Genomic DNA, 15,267 nt, shown 5'->3' with positions numbered 1-15,267 from the left:
ACCCTACACTGCAAATACATCTTCTTTACTTTTAGCTGCACACTTTTTTTTTTTTTCTTTCTTGCATTTTGGCTACATTATTTTACCTAAGCCTCAGAGCCCGAGTAGCTTCTGGGGAGACAGAAACTAGAATTCTGCTCCCCTCCCTCACTGGTTAAGTTTTATTTCTCACCGGATAATACCTTTAGGCTAAGGCCTCATGTTTCGAAAACGCAGCCTTTTTTGTGGTGTTTTTTTGAGCCAAAGCCAAGAACGCTACAAAAATAATGGGAAATATATAGGAAGTTCTTACACTTCAATACTTCTGCTCAATCTACTCCTGGCCTTGGCTCAAAAAACCGCAACAGAATCTGCAACAAAGAAAGCTGCGTTTCTGCAATATGGGGCCCTAGCATTAGTGTTGGTTGGAGCTGGTGTCCCACTTAACTCTTTTAAATCATTTATAACAGAGACAATAATGCATATAAATAAATAAATCTTCTGTAGCCAGCCATGCTTGTGGGGTCAGAGAAGCTTCCTTTTATTATATGCGCTGTACTGTATGTTCTGAGACAAAAAGTTTCCCTCCTGCTGTTCACTTGCGCTTCTTCTCTTCGTGATGACTCACGTCAGATGAAGAGACTGAAGCTGCATCCCCCCCCTCCTTCTGTCTAGTTTGTATTGTTGAGTGCTAGACAAATTTTTACAAAGAAACAGGATTATGAACATTTATAAAAGTCATAGGTAATGAGATGTGAAGGCGAGAAAGAAGTCACTGTCCCTTAAAAAATCTATTAAAATTGTGAGCATTATTGTACCCTTTCAATCCCCTCTACATCCTGCACCTGGTCAAAAGGGGAAAAAATATTTTACCTTACTAACTATATTCACCTATTTCGATACTAGAGATGCCCATTCTATGGGATCTAGAAATCTTGGAGGAATTGATAAAGAAAGTATATTGGAAAATTCTATATTATTGAGTATACAAATAAGAACATTTGTTTCTCAACCCCTTTCTAAGCCTCATTCAGTGCATAGGGATATAATACAGTATATTCTGTATACTAAGATGCATAGCACCATTCTGTGAAACATCAAATTTAATATTGTCCTATAGGACTGGGATCTAGATATTCTAAATCCCTGTCCTATTTACTAACATGGGCTGAGGCGTTGCAGATTTTGCTGCTTTTATGAACCAAAGCCAAGAAAGGCTACAAAAGGAAAGGAAAATTTATAGGAAGCTCTTATACTTCTACTTTTTGCTTAATCCATTCCTGGCTTTGGCTCCAAAAAGCACAGCAAAAAAGCATGGTGAGAAAAACCGCATCAGCAACGCATTACGGTTCTTTCTGCAGTGCTTTAGATAGAAAGTTTGCAGAGGTTTCTTCTGCGGACTCTGTTTCAATTATACCTATGGGGAAACCGGTGGCGTTTTCTGTAGGTATAATTGGCATGCTATGATTTCCAAAACTGCAAGGATTTTTGGAAATTACAGTGTGTCAGTAGCACGGCTTGTACTGCAAAGTGGGCATGGGATTCACTAGAATCCCATCCACTTTGCTCTGACTGTAAAACTTTTCCAAGTGGGGCCCTGGCCTTAAAGTGTTTTTCTTGAGCTTTAGTCACACTTGTGTTGGGTGACCATTCGTGGATGCTATCCACCATTCCGCTTGTCTCTAGTGTGAACCTAGCGTTACCCTGTTTTTCATGAACAACCATATTCGACTCCGGGTATGACGTAATTTGACACACACATTTCTTACCTCCTTCCTATACGCATGGTACACTTAAAAGTAACTTTCTTAGGTATACCATATGTTGACTGTATCTCTTCAAAAGTAATTATTATTTCCCCAAAAAATGAGCCTGCTGGATGAGCTAGGTATCCCAATCCTTTTTTAGGAATAATCTAACAATTTTTTCATAGCGGTTTGTGAACAAGTGCTCCCTTCCTCTCCAGAAACCTCATATAAACACACAGATCTCAGTGAACAATTTATTAATAAGCCAATTTGTAAGATTTTTCCTGCTGCCTCTGTCCAGATTCTGTGTAAGTCTAAGTTATTGGAGCTTTGGAGTATACATATGCTCTTTAGAATTTTTTCATCCTATATATTGCAAGTGAGCTGCCAGAAAATACTCAAGAAAATAAGTTTGATAACCCCTCCTTATTTTCAGGTTTGTAGAAGTACTTTTGTATAATGTGTGCATGGTTTCTTCCCCAAATTACTTGGCTTATTCATGTCTCAGTTTATTTGATCCGGTGTCCAGATAATCAATATGATTGTTTTACTTTACATTTTACACAGTATTTATTACAGTATACTTGATATGTAAGGTAAGAGTTTGAACCAGTGTTGCATCATATTTAGTGCATATATTATCTGATGATAAACTTCCTTAAGCAAGAATTAAAACATTTACGCACTTTAAAAAACAGGTCAGTATATTACGGAGAAGGATCACACAACATGGGACATATCAACAGCATACCATTGTTAAATATGTCACTATTGTATATTTAGAGAAAAAGAACTTTGGAGTCTTCTGGCCTTCAGCCCTGAGAACACTGCTCTTGGTGCTACAGTAGGATGAAGGGGGGGATCAACTCAGACGGGTCTAGGGTGGCAAGAGCAGTGCTCCAGAGAGGGCCCGCCCTCAGTGCACCTACTGTCTCATTTGTAAAAGACTTCAAAGTTGTTTTTAAAGAGGACCTTTCACCATTTTGCCCATAGGCAGTTCTATATACTGCCGGAAAGCTGACAGTGCGCTGAGTTCAGCGCACTGTCGGCTTTCCCGATCTGGGCCCGGTGTGAAGAGCTTACGGTCCGGTACCGTAGCTCTTCTATGGTCAGAAGGGCGTTTCTGACACTCAGTCAGAGACGTCCTTCTTCACAGCACAGCCAATCGCGCTGTGCTGTGAGAGCCGGGAGGAACGCCCCCTCCATCTGCTCGCAGTACTCGTCCATAGACGAGCATTATCAGGGAGGGAGGGGGCGTTCCTCCCGGCTCTCACAGCGCGATTGGCTGTGCTGTGAAGAAGGATGTCTCTGACTGTCAGAAACGCCCTTCTGACCATAGAAGAGCTACGGTACCGGACCGTAAGCTCTTCACACCGGGCCCAGATCGGGAAAGCCGACGGTGCGCTGAACTCATATAGAACTGCCTATGGGCAAAATGGTGAAAGGTTCTCTTTAAGCAAAGCTACAAAACTGATATACATAGCAAGGGTCTGTTGTTTTTCACTGTAATGTTCTCTGTAACATGGTTGGTTGTATATGTAGACTACTTATGCCTACCTGGTGCTCTTCCTAAGGAGAATGAGTACACTCCCTGTTGATTTTCTTGTACAATTATAAAGGTCAGTTGCTCTATTTAGTTCCACTTATGTTTTTTACTTGACAGTAATGCAATGCAATTGTTCTGCTGCCTGTTCATTTAGCCATTTGAAGTCCCCATGTTCTGATGTTTTTTTTTTCTGTCACATTAAAAGGAGCCTGTCAGCAGGAAAATTGGCATGAAGCTAATGACCGTGCCTTGAAGGGCGGCTTCTACACTTTCTGAAGATGCTTTTCTTATTCTTCAACCGGCTCCATTTTCATTAAAACCATGTTATTCTTACACAGATTAGCTGAAAAGGGCTTTAGGAGTGTACATTCTCCTTCTAGGCAATTGCTCTCTACTAGAGATGAGCGAACACTGTTCGAAACGGCCGTTTCGAATAGCACGCATCCATAGGAATGAATAGAGGTAGCCTGCACACAGGGGGTTAAGCGGCTGGCCGCCGGCAAGGTCTGCGTGCCAGCCGGCTCCATTCATTCCTATGGGTGCGTGCTGTTCGAAACGGCCGTTTCGAACAGTGTTCACTCAACTCTACTCTGTACCCCAGATAACTGCTCCGAGCTGCAGACAAAGCAATGGGTGGCATGTAGGGGCAAGCATCTAGAACAGAGAGAGAGGCTCCAGCAGGAGAGGGCACACCCCTAAAGACCATAAGAAAGGCATCTTTGGAAAGTGTAGAAGCCGCCCTACAAGAAACGGCCATTAGTCTGATAATGCTTTTCCTGTTGACAGCCACCTTAGAAAAATATGTGGTTGACTATTAACCGTATTTATTTGCAATGCTGTAAAGAATGGCAGCTGCAGTAATTGTAAAGTGCTGGATGGGTTCCTAGTTATTAGTGACCTCTGGAACCCAGTAGAAAAGACAAACCTGTACATGTTCTAGCATCTCACACACTTTATACACTGCACTTAAAAAGAACTTTTCACCACGTGCACTAACTCAAACCCTTCCATTAATCGTGCCTCATCACTGATTCTGGCACAGTTGGAATTTTTCTCAAGTCCCTACCGTTACTGAGCAATCGGTGCTGAGGTTCTCTTCTCTCAGACTATCTGCTTCTGGCAAGAGAAAGAGACTAATTAGCATATTGGGCTCCAAAAATAACTGCCCCGATTGATCAGGAATGAAGGGGACTAGAGTGTGTGTTTTACGTAGGTTAGGAGGAAATATCTCAAAGGACGTGACCCATTCGGATTATAGTTGTTTGCTCTGTAAGACAAAAAATTTTGGCTAAGAAAGCGAAAGATTACACTGACACTTGTCAGATCTTGCTTTATTACAGTGTCTGTATAGTCACTTGTGGAAATAAACCCTACTTGCCTATTCACATGCATAGTTAGCTTTAACCTTAAGGAATTCTATCATCAGAAGCAATCACAATTCAAGAATTTGCACCTATGGATATGCATGACCCTTTGCTGTGTGCTGTGACTCTCTTTCATGGGGAGATTGTCTAGAAGCAATATAAGCAACTTTACTCCCTGTCCATAAAGAGCGATTCACATCCATTTTGCCCTTGATAGGTTGTGATTAGAGATGAGCGAGTACTGTTTGGATCAGCCGATCTGAACAGCACGCTCCATAGAAATGAATGGATGCACCTGGTACTTCCGCTTTGACAGCGGCCGGCCGCTTAACCCCCCGCGTGCCGGCTACGTCCATTCATTTCTATGCGAGCGCGCTGTTCGGATCGGCTGATCCGAACAGTACTCGCTCATCTTTAGTTGTGATGGAAGACTGGGAAGTTTAGATGTGGACCTTGGGGGGAATTTATTAAGACTGATGTTTCCTATATCAGAATAAATAAAGTCCTCAACACTCTCATGTGGCAGAATAGAAATCTATGCCAGGCAGGAACTGCCATAGATTTCATATACTGTACATGCCAGTTTTCTATGTGATTTGTAATAAATCTGTTGGGCCGAGGTATCTCCACCTTACTCGCTGCCCCGCTACATCCACTTTTGCAAAAATTGTCAAGTGAGGTGCAGAGTGAATAAGGTGGCACATCTGTGGTGCAATGAAGGGTCGTGCGCCAAAGATGGACCACAATTAAGCCTTTAAATGCTAGAAAACTGGCATAGATGGGTTAATAAATTCCCCCCATTCTGTCTAGAATAGAAAATAGTGGACAAATGACCCTTTCTGAGATGATGATTATCATTTTTGGTGTCATACCATGATTAAAACTAATATGGCTGCATTAAAGCTTGGATGTTACTACTATTTCAGTCATTGCATGCTGGTGCACATATTGTATTTGATACAGCTGTACACACAATAATTTGGTGTTAAATATAAATGGTTGAAAAGATGCGGTGAAAAATTGTATAAAGGTATGAAAGGTATGCATTTTTGCTGCTATGGATGGTTATAAAAAAAAAAAAAAAAATGTTCCTATAAGTGTTTCTCTATAAATTTAATTTCATGGTACACCAAAAATCTTTGCATTTTGTATGTAAAGTCCATATAGCATAGATAAATCTATGAAACAACTGCCTAATGTTATATAGGTTCCCCTCATGCCACCAAAAGAGCTCAAATATTTCAAGGCATGGACTTGACAAGATGTTATGTAAGTGGTATATCTCTAAGTAACCTCCATATCAATGTCGGAACCCAAGATTTACCAGCAAAACCTTTCCCAGAGCATCAGATTTCCTCCAGCAGCTTGCCCTCTTATTGTATTAGCATCCTGGTATCTTCTCTTCTGGTAAATGTACCTTGCTGTCCACAGTATGTTTAAGGAATATTTTATTTATCAGGCCGGACACCTTCTTCCGATAGTCACTTATCCGTTATAGGTGCTTGCAGCAGTGGTCATCAGTTTGTAACTGAACAGCAATCTGTGATGCACATCTGTCCAGACACCTTTCAGTCTAAGGTTATAGCCCCAGGTGGCGTCCCACAGGAAAAACCATGCCGGCAACGCATCACTGTTTTTCCCGCAGCACTTTAGACCGAAGGTTCGCAGCTGTTTCCTTAGCAGACTTTCTGTTTCAATTATACCTATGGAGAAACCGCCGGCGTTTCTGTCGGTATATTTGACTTGCTGTGATTTCCACACAGTGGACATGGGATTTTCTAGAGTCCCATCCACTTTACTCTGACTGTAAAACGCCACAATTATTCCCGCCACCTGGGGCCCTGGCTTAAGGCAGCTTTTTTAAGGCAACTCCTCTGTAGGATTGGGCCAGGTGTAATAACCTTTGCCTCCCACTACCCTGTCAGCAATTCATCAGTTTGTCCCAAATGACCACAGTGAGCCCATCCCGGTGGATGAATTCCAATAAAGTCTATTCTCTACTTTGTTGGATTTAGCGCAGCGCCTTTTTGTGAAACCCTATCTATTTTACACTCATCCCCATGTGGGAAGCATAGGCTGCTGCTGTATGACATCTGACCGTCATTGCAAGATTGTGTTGTCTCCCCCCCCACTCAGCGGCCACTCCTTGAGACCTGTAACTGGAGTTTCTTCAGTAGCTCGGTGCTTCCTAGATCTTTTGTGTCTAGTATCAATTCATCAGTTGTCCTTCCTATGACCACTTTTTAACCATTACATTCCAGGCAAAAGAAATTGCCTTGGATTTTATTTTCTGCTATTTCGTTAATGGGCCATCAGTATCTTAAAGGGGCTCTATCATTAGAGTTTCCGTTTTTTAGATAAACATATGCCTAAATAGCCTTAAAAAATTCAGGTGCTTTTAAGAATTCAGGTGCTGCTGGGCGTTCCGTGCAAGCCCCCCCATAGCTTGTTCACACCCTCTTCTCTTCTTTGACTTCCTCCTCCTTGCGATTCACCGCCTTCAGCCTGGCGGTTTCGATTGATATCTCACGCATGCAGGGTAGTGCTACTGCGCATTCTCCTGCGCCATTTTTGTGTAGAGAACTCAGTTCCCCTGAGAACTACGCAAGTGTGCTGTGCATGCGCAGTACGGTCATGATGTTCTTTACAGGAAAGCGCGCTGGAAACCTAGAACCTAGAAAACTTTAGGCTGAAGCCGCACATAGCGAATCCACACATTGCAGAAATACCCGCAATGGAAATGCTTCAATTTCCAAAATTCTTGCATTTTTGGACATGGCAGCATGCCAGCTATACCTAAGGGAAAGGTTGGAGGTTTCTGGTTCGGGTATAATTGAAGCAGAAAGTCTGCAGAGGAAAACTCTGTGGACTTTCTGTAAGAATTGCTGCAAGAAAAACTGTGATAGGGCATGTTCACACAGAATTTTTTTGCAGGCGGATTTTGACGCAAAATCCATCTTGGATTTGTCTTGGAGTGAGGGAGGATGTTTGGAAAGTGTCAAATAATTTTCCATACTCTCAAGCCAAGCACAAATTCTGCAGTGCAGAGCATGTACTTGTGTATTTGAAGCTTGCGCTGTGCAGTAGTATTGTGCCTTGAGTTACACAATGGAGTTTGATTAAATGCTAACTAATGGACAGCCTACTACAGACCTACAGTATGATAGTGCATTAATTTATGCCAATACAAGTGCATTTATATTATGCTGTCAAAAGTCTTAAAAAGTATGAGTACAAAACGGGTGTAAAATACAGTAGCCATCTAGAAGTCCCAAATAAAATACTAGAGACTCCACCAACAGAAAAAGGGCAAGATGAAGGAACGACATTTTTGCAAGGTGGCTTTCTCCCTTACTTCGCATGTATATAATAAAAGAACATTCTGTTGCACTTGTCTTATTACATAGTGAATTGCACTGTCATTCATTCTAGTTATAGTAAATTATTCTCATCATTTAGTAGTGAGAGGAGCAGACAGGCAAAAAGCTCAACTTTTTGTTGGACATAATGAAAAAAATCTTGAATGGTTTTGCCTCACAAATACAAAATGTATGCTTGGTAGAGATGAGCGAGTACTATTCGGAACTCCAGTTTCCAATAGCACGCACCCATTGGAATGAATGGACGCTTCCATTCATTCCTATGGGTGCAGTACTCGCTCATCTCTAATGCTTGGCTAAGTCGAGTGTTTTAATCCTATTTCACGGCAGCCATTTTTTTTCTCCCCACCTTTGAAAATCCAAAACTTTTTATTAGTTTTCAGTTCACTATACCATATGATTGCGTATTTTCTGTGGGACAAATTGTATCATAAACTGCAATACTACTGTATAACTATTGACATCTGCTTCATAGTTATATTGCTGTGGCACGCCAAGAAGCCTTCTGAAGGCTCCTGACCGCCATAAGCACCTGAATGACTCCTGCGATCTCCATGTGCTGGATCTGTTGAGAAGTGGAAAACCGAGAGAGCACCAGAGTCCCCGAGGCACATCAGATCAAGGCACGAGGGGATTAAAGGGTCTATAAACATGAGCTATGGCTCCTGCTCGGCTCCTATTTATAACGTTCCAACATCTTCCATTGTAGTACAACAAGTGTTGGGGAAGGGGTTAAAAGGAATGTTTTATCAGAGCATTGCCTACCATTTTAAATCAAGGCTTCACATTCAATGTGATTATTGTAGATTTTTTTGTTTTAAGTTTTCCATGTGAAAATCCTTTTATTTAAAAGTTTTAGCAGTTTTTTTCATTTTGTCCATTAAGCGTAATAAATAGTCTGTCACTTTGTGTTCCGTGTAGAGAATTTCATTATTAGACTCTCCTCTTTATCAAAACGGGCAGGATTACAATAAGGTGTCCTCTATAGATACATAACACAAGATCATGCTATTCTTAATACTGAAGGTCATAGTCACATCTCGTCTCCTGCCCTTCACTGTATAATAATTTCTGTACAGATCAGAGAATATGTCTAGACAGCTCTCAATGGCAATACAGAATGAATACAGGACAGACCTGATTTTAGAGCGTTACGAGGGAGAACTTTAGAATCTGTTTTCTGCTAAAGGATAGTAAAGTACGTTAAAGGGGCTCTATCAGCAAAATCATGCTGATAGAGCCCCACATATGCGTGAAGGCTATTCAGGCACCGTAAAAGTTATATTAAACTACCCCCCATCCCCCCCCCCCCCCCCCCGGTTTTAAAATAAAACCCTAAAAAAAGAATGTGATCTACTTACGGATCGTGCACGCTGGGCGGGCATTCAGGGTGTGTCGTCTTCTTCATCCACGCCTCCTCTTCCTCCGGTCCCGTCCTCCTCCGGCGCTCGCGAGTGGACACTGATATAAAAAAGTGGCCTGGGCCCATGCGCAGTAGCAGTAGCATGTGGCTTCTACTATGGCTACTGCGCAGGCGCCCAGGCCATTTTTTTTTATATCAGTGTCCGCTTGCGAGTGCCGGAGGAGGACGGGACCGGAGGACGTCGGAGGAAGTAGAGGCGGGGATGAAGATGAAGACACACCCTGAATGCCCGCCCAGCGTGCACGATCCGTAAGTAGATAACATTCTTTCTTAGGGTTTTATTTTAAACCGGGGGGGATGGGGGGTAGTTTAATATAACATTTACGGTGCCTGAATAGCCTTTAAAGGCTATTCACGCATATGTGGGGCTCTAGCAGCATGATTTTGCTGATAGAGCCCCTTTAAAGTATATTGCAAAATGTTCAGCAAACCCCCTCTGTATACAATAGCAAAAAAAAAAAATTGAAACCAAAATGACACTTTTGAAAAAATATATACGGTATTTATCCTTTAGACCAAAATGAATTTGTTTTCCTAATGTTGGCTTACAAACATTGTAAGATATTCTACAAAATTGTGTTTTTGGTTTACAGCTGTCATATGGCACCAGGGCCACCACGTCCTTTAAAAGTTGTGTGCGTTGGAGGGCACGCCTTTCTTAGCTTTCTGCTTGGAGCATATGTTACAAACTTAGCAGGACGAACCCCTGACTGGTTGGGGTACCTGCGTTTCCTTTTAGTTCCCCTAGGTGAGTAAATTTATGGTTGCAATTACGGATATAGAAATATTATAATCTATATGAGCTACCTTTCAGAAATTGTTTTTAGATATACCTGAAGATGAAGCCCAGAGCTTCTTAACGTTGTAATCTGTCATCATTATTAGTTAGCCATTAAAAAAGGTATCAACTACTGAAGACTCAAGTTTTTTTTGTTTTTTTTATATTTCCTACCTATCAGTGAATATAACTTTGATCACTTGACCTTTTATAACATTTTGTTTTAAATGTTATATATGTCTGTAATTTTATAAAAAATATATTATGTGAATTGATATTCACTTGCCTTTTTAATTTCTTCCAGGTTCCCATCCTGTATGTAAATATATATCCTCGTTAGATTCTCGATATGCATCTTTGTTCTTTGATCCTTCCTGGAGAGACTTGTTCAGTAAATCTGAGGTTCCATCTGTAGGTAAGTCCTGTTATATGTCTCATATTCACAAGAACAAGCACATCAAGTGGCTATGAGCTTGATATTAACTACAATCTATTAAATGGTCACGTAATTAAGACACTTTATAACTCCCCTACATTAGTGTGTTTTTTTTTTTTTTTAAATTTATTTATTTTTTATTTTATTTACCCCGTCGATCTGTGTCTGATTAGGGGGCCACTAGCCGTGGCAGACAGAGGATAAAGAGGTAGTTGCCTACTTGTATAGCTCTCTCCAATCTTTGCCATCAGAGTTGCATACTGTCGCAGCATCAGTCAGTACTTAAAGTAAGCAGTGGTTAGATTGAAATATAAGTAACGGAATAATCCATTTATCAAGTGATCAAATCATAGTACATAAAATGACTACATTTCACTCAGCGAACTGAAATATGATCTATTTCACTTTGTTCTCTATAAAGAACCAGCATTTGACATTATTGGACGTATCATGCAATATGTAAATGGCGCCAACAACTCCCAGCAGCTGCCAATTGCAGAAGCCATGTTAACCTGCAAGCATAAACTGTAAGTAGTCAGAATGCTGCACTAACATCTACTTTTTGCAAAATGGGTGGAGTTTTTTGTTTTGTAGGTGTATATAAGACTTTTCTTTCATTGTAAGGGGGCGTTCACACTACCGTCGGTGTCCGACATGTAGTGTCCGCTCCTAGTGTCCGCTCAAAATCTGTCACGGACACTAGGAGCGGACACTAGATGTGTCCGTGACACCTGTCATTCACTTTAATGGACATCGGGTGCGTTCTTTTGCACTCCGTGCCCGTCCTTTCCTGTCCGCAAGAGAAGATGTCCGACTTCTCAAGCGGACAGAGGAACCCTGCATGCAGGGTTTTTCTGTCCGCTTGAGAAGTCGGACATCTTCTCTTGCGGACAGGAAAGGACGGGCACGGAGTGCAAAAGAACGCACCCGATGCCCATTAAAGTGAATGACAGGTGTCACGGACACATCTAGTGTCCGTGACAGATTTTGAGCGGACACTAGGAGCGGACACTACATGTCGGACACCGACGGTAGTGTGAACGCTCCCTAAGCTGCGAGTTGTGCAGAATATTCAGTCCAGTCTAGAGAGAGGTTTTTTGCAGACATGCTGTGTTAAAAGTCAACCCTTCCCCTTTCTATTCACTGTGTGAAGACTGAACAGTTTCTCCTCTTTCTACTCAAAGCTGCAAAGCTGCCTTAAAGGGATCCTATCATTCACACACTATTTTTTTTCTCTGTAACATGTCGGAATAGCCTTAAGAAAGGCTATTCATCTCCTACCTTTCGTTGTCTTCTCCGTACCGCAGTTCGCCTACAATCCCGGTTCTTGTCGGTATGCAAATTAGGTCTCTCGCAGCACTGGAGGCTGGACCCAGCGCTCAAACAGCACACAGAGAGAACTCTCTCCAGCGCCGCCTCCATCTCGTCAAGAGCATCTTGTTCAGCCTCTTCTTCCGGCGGTGGCTTGTAACTTCTAAGCCTCGGGCCTTGGGCAGAGCAGACTGCGCATGCCCACAAGTCACGAGAAAATGGCTGTTTACAATACTGTGCAAGCGGCCATTTTCTCGTGGCCTGTGGGCATGCCCAGTCTGCTCTGCCCAAGGCTTAAGGCCTAGAAGTTACAAGCCGCCGGCGGAAAAAGAGGCTGAACAGGATGCTCTTGACGGAGATGGAGGCGGCGCTGGAGAGAGTTCTCTCGCAGCATTGGGGAAGCCCCCAGTTCTGTTTGAGCACTGGGGCCCACCCCCAGTGCTGCGAGAGAGCTAATTTGCATACAAACAAGAACCGGTATTGTAGGCGAATGGCGACACAGAGAAGACAATGGAAGGTAGGAGACAAATAGCCTTTCTTAAGGCTATTTCAACGTGGTACCTAGAAAAAATTAGTGTGTGAATGATAGGATCCCTTTAAGTCTGATGTATCTTGGACAGAACTTAAAGGGGCATTCCCACGTCGCATACTCAGCAGTCTTCACTGCTGTAAAATCTTCCTTCTTCCTGGTTTCTTGCATCATTTGGTGGGCGGGGTTTCACATGCAACCTGCCGTTTAGCTCCGCCCCCAAATCCGTGTGTAGCTCTGCCCACCCATATTGGACTATGAAGTACAGGCAGCAGCAACTCCTTTCTGTGTTACATACAGAGACTTCCTGTCTCTGCCATAATGAACACAATTGAATTAGCTAGCCTGATAACTGGGAGAACAGAAGACAGTTCAGAAATGAAAGCAGCTCCTCTCCCCTATCTTTTGAGCAGCTAAGTCAAGGGCTGTGTCATCAATGAATTGAATAAAGTAAGATAGTGGACAAACAAAGCAGTTTTGCTGAAGCAGTGTATTTAGGAAAAGTCTTACATCCACATTAACCAGCAGTATAGATAGGATCCTTGTGATGGGACAACCCCTTTAAACTTGCAACGGAGAATAAACAGCAAATTAGCCAGAAGTGAGACACCTAGTGGCAGGAACTTTTAGAGTGTTTATTCAAGCAGAAAGCTGCTGCATTGTTAAAGAGGACCTTTCACCACTTTTGGGCACAGGTAGTGTTATATACTGCTGGAAAGCTGACAGTGCGCTGAATTCAGCGCACTGTCGGCTTTCCCGATCCGTGCCCGGTGTAAAGAGCTTACGGTGCCGGTACCGTAGTGCTCTATGGTCAGAAGGGCGTTTCTGACCATTAGCCAGAGACGTCCTTCTGCCTCACGGCGCCTATCGCGCTGTGCTTTGGAGCCGGGAGGAACGCCCCCTCCCGCTCCTGATAATGCTCGTCTATAGACGAGCTGTGTGAGCAGAGGGAGGGGGCGTTCCTCCCGGCTCCACAGTACAGCGCGATAGGCGCCGCGAGGCAGAAGGACGTCTCTGGCTAATGGTCAGAAATGCCCTTCTGACCATAGAGCACTACGGTACCGGCACCGTAAGCTCTTTACACCGGGCACGGATCGGGAAAGCCGACAGTGCGCTGAATTCAGCGCACTGTCAGCTTTCCAGCAGTATATAGCACTGCCTGTGCCCAAAAGTGGTGAAAGGTCCTCTTTAAACAAAGTGCAGTACATTGTGGTTCAGAATTTGGTGCTCCATTAAATGGAGACTAAGTTGTCTGAAAAATTAGTGTTTATTTAAGGGGTTAAACAAGTCAGGAGTGGTGAATTTCCATGTCTAAGTAAACTTAAGGGCAAGGGAATTTCATTTATGTATCAGTGACGTAAAATAAAATATATATTAGATTTAGTGATTAATGTAGTATGGTCAATGACATAACTCTCTCTTTTCTCAGTCAGGAGGATGATTCTTATCAAAAGTTCATACCATTCATTGGGGTAAGTGACCACAAGTGAATACTTTTTTGCAAGTTAGCTTTTATAACACTTACTGAAAAAAAAAAAATTGTTTTTGAGACTTCACATGAATGCATTCAGTACACTGGTGTAGATTTCAGTGATCTGCATCCCAATATACCGCAAAATTAAGCAAATGTTCTGCCAGCACAGGAAATATAAAGACAAAGGTCTTCATAAATCTACCCCTGTCTTGTAAAACAGATACTGATATACTTTGGCCATATGTACGGTGCATAAGTTTGTATGTTTACGGGGCAAATAACTGTCAAAGCATGATGTGGAAAGAACTTAAAGGGGCTCTCGTTTTTATTACATACCGGTAAAACGATATGTAAATGAGCCTGTCCGTGCACCCTGGGCGTTCCTCCAGGCCACCGTGCACCCCCTGCGTCATACCTTCAAACCGCCCCCTCTTTTGCTTGAGTTCGCTGCTGTACATTGAAATGTTGGGCATGCGCAGTAATGGTCCATTCTGAGCACTACTGCACATGCTCGAGCACCATTTTCTTGTGCGCTTTTTTCCACTGTCCACAAGTAAATGGCACTTGGGCATGTGCAGTAGTGCTCAGAAGGGAAAAGCTGCGCTCAAAAAAAGAAAACTGTGCCTCTAGCTCCACCTACTGGAAGGCAGCTCCCTATAAGTCATTGCAAGACTTCTGAAAAGTATGGCACTATGTCTTGAGATACACGCGGAGTGTTTGTATTTTATTGTAGATGCAATAAATGGTAATTGAGGGTCATAGAGAAGTCCAATAGACCACTATAGTCTCCAAAAAGTAATACACATTATCAGTGGTCAGAGACCATAGGGTGACAGGGTGGAGACATACTGAGACTGAGCATGCATCCGTCTATGTAGCTGGCTTTAATCAGCTGACAGCTCTCTTGTTTCTCCATACACATGCATGCTCGGTTTAGCCAAGCTGTGCATATGTACTGAACTATGGAAAGGGAAGAAGCTGCAGCTAGACTTCTCTAATGGTGGATCAGGCAATACATTTACAGCTGCCGATCCTTATCTCCCTGACAGCCACAAATGGGAAAGAGTCGGTAGATCCCCGTACACATTAGACGGTCAGCCAAACCCAGCCAAGTTAATAGCTTTAAACTGATATACCTGTAATCTGTATGTCCTGTATGTCAAATTTTATATGTGTATACTTTTGCTACCCTAACTAGTGCTGCAGCAATACAATAGAATTCTCATTGAGCTCCTGCTTTAGTTGTGCTTTAATCCTATTTTATTTTAGATTACAATTTATATAATAGATTCTCCTCTG

At 42.5% G+C, this 15,267-nt stretch overlaps 1 protein-coding gene across 3 annotated transcripts in view; it reads left to right on the top strand.

The window, feature by feature from the left end:
* The window catches only part of PACS1 (phosphofurin acidic cluster sorting protein 1), a 53,783-nt gene that overhangs the window by 26,397 nt on the left and 12,119 nt on the right, over positions 1 to 15,267 (top strand). For all 3 annotated transcript variants that reach the window (XM_075281593.1, XM_075281592.1, XM_075281591.1), the window contains exons 16-19: positions 10,034 to 10,188; positions 10,523 to 10,633; positions 11,076 to 11,181; positions 13,924 to 13,966. In XM_075281593.1, coding sequence (XP_075137694.1) covers positions 10,034 to 10,188; positions 10,523 to 10,633; positions 11,076 to 11,181; positions 13,924 to 13,966 — 415 coding nt within the window. The remainder of the gene's footprint in view (positions 1 to 10,033; positions 10,189 to 10,522; positions 10,634 to 11,075; positions 11,182 to 13,923; positions 13,967 to 15,267) is intronic.

The sequence above is a fragment of the Leptodactylus fuscus genome, chromosome 7 (assembly GCF_031893055.1).
Source record: "Leptodactylus fuscus isolate aLepFus1 chromosome 7, aLepFus1.hap2, whole genome shotgun sequence".
NCBI classification, from domain to species: Eukaryota; Metazoa; Chordata; class Amphibia; order Anura; family Leptodactylidae; genus Leptodactylus; species Leptodactylus fuscus.
Note: the sequence above shows the minus strand (reverse complement) of the source record. Positions and strands in the feature narration are given on the sequence as shown.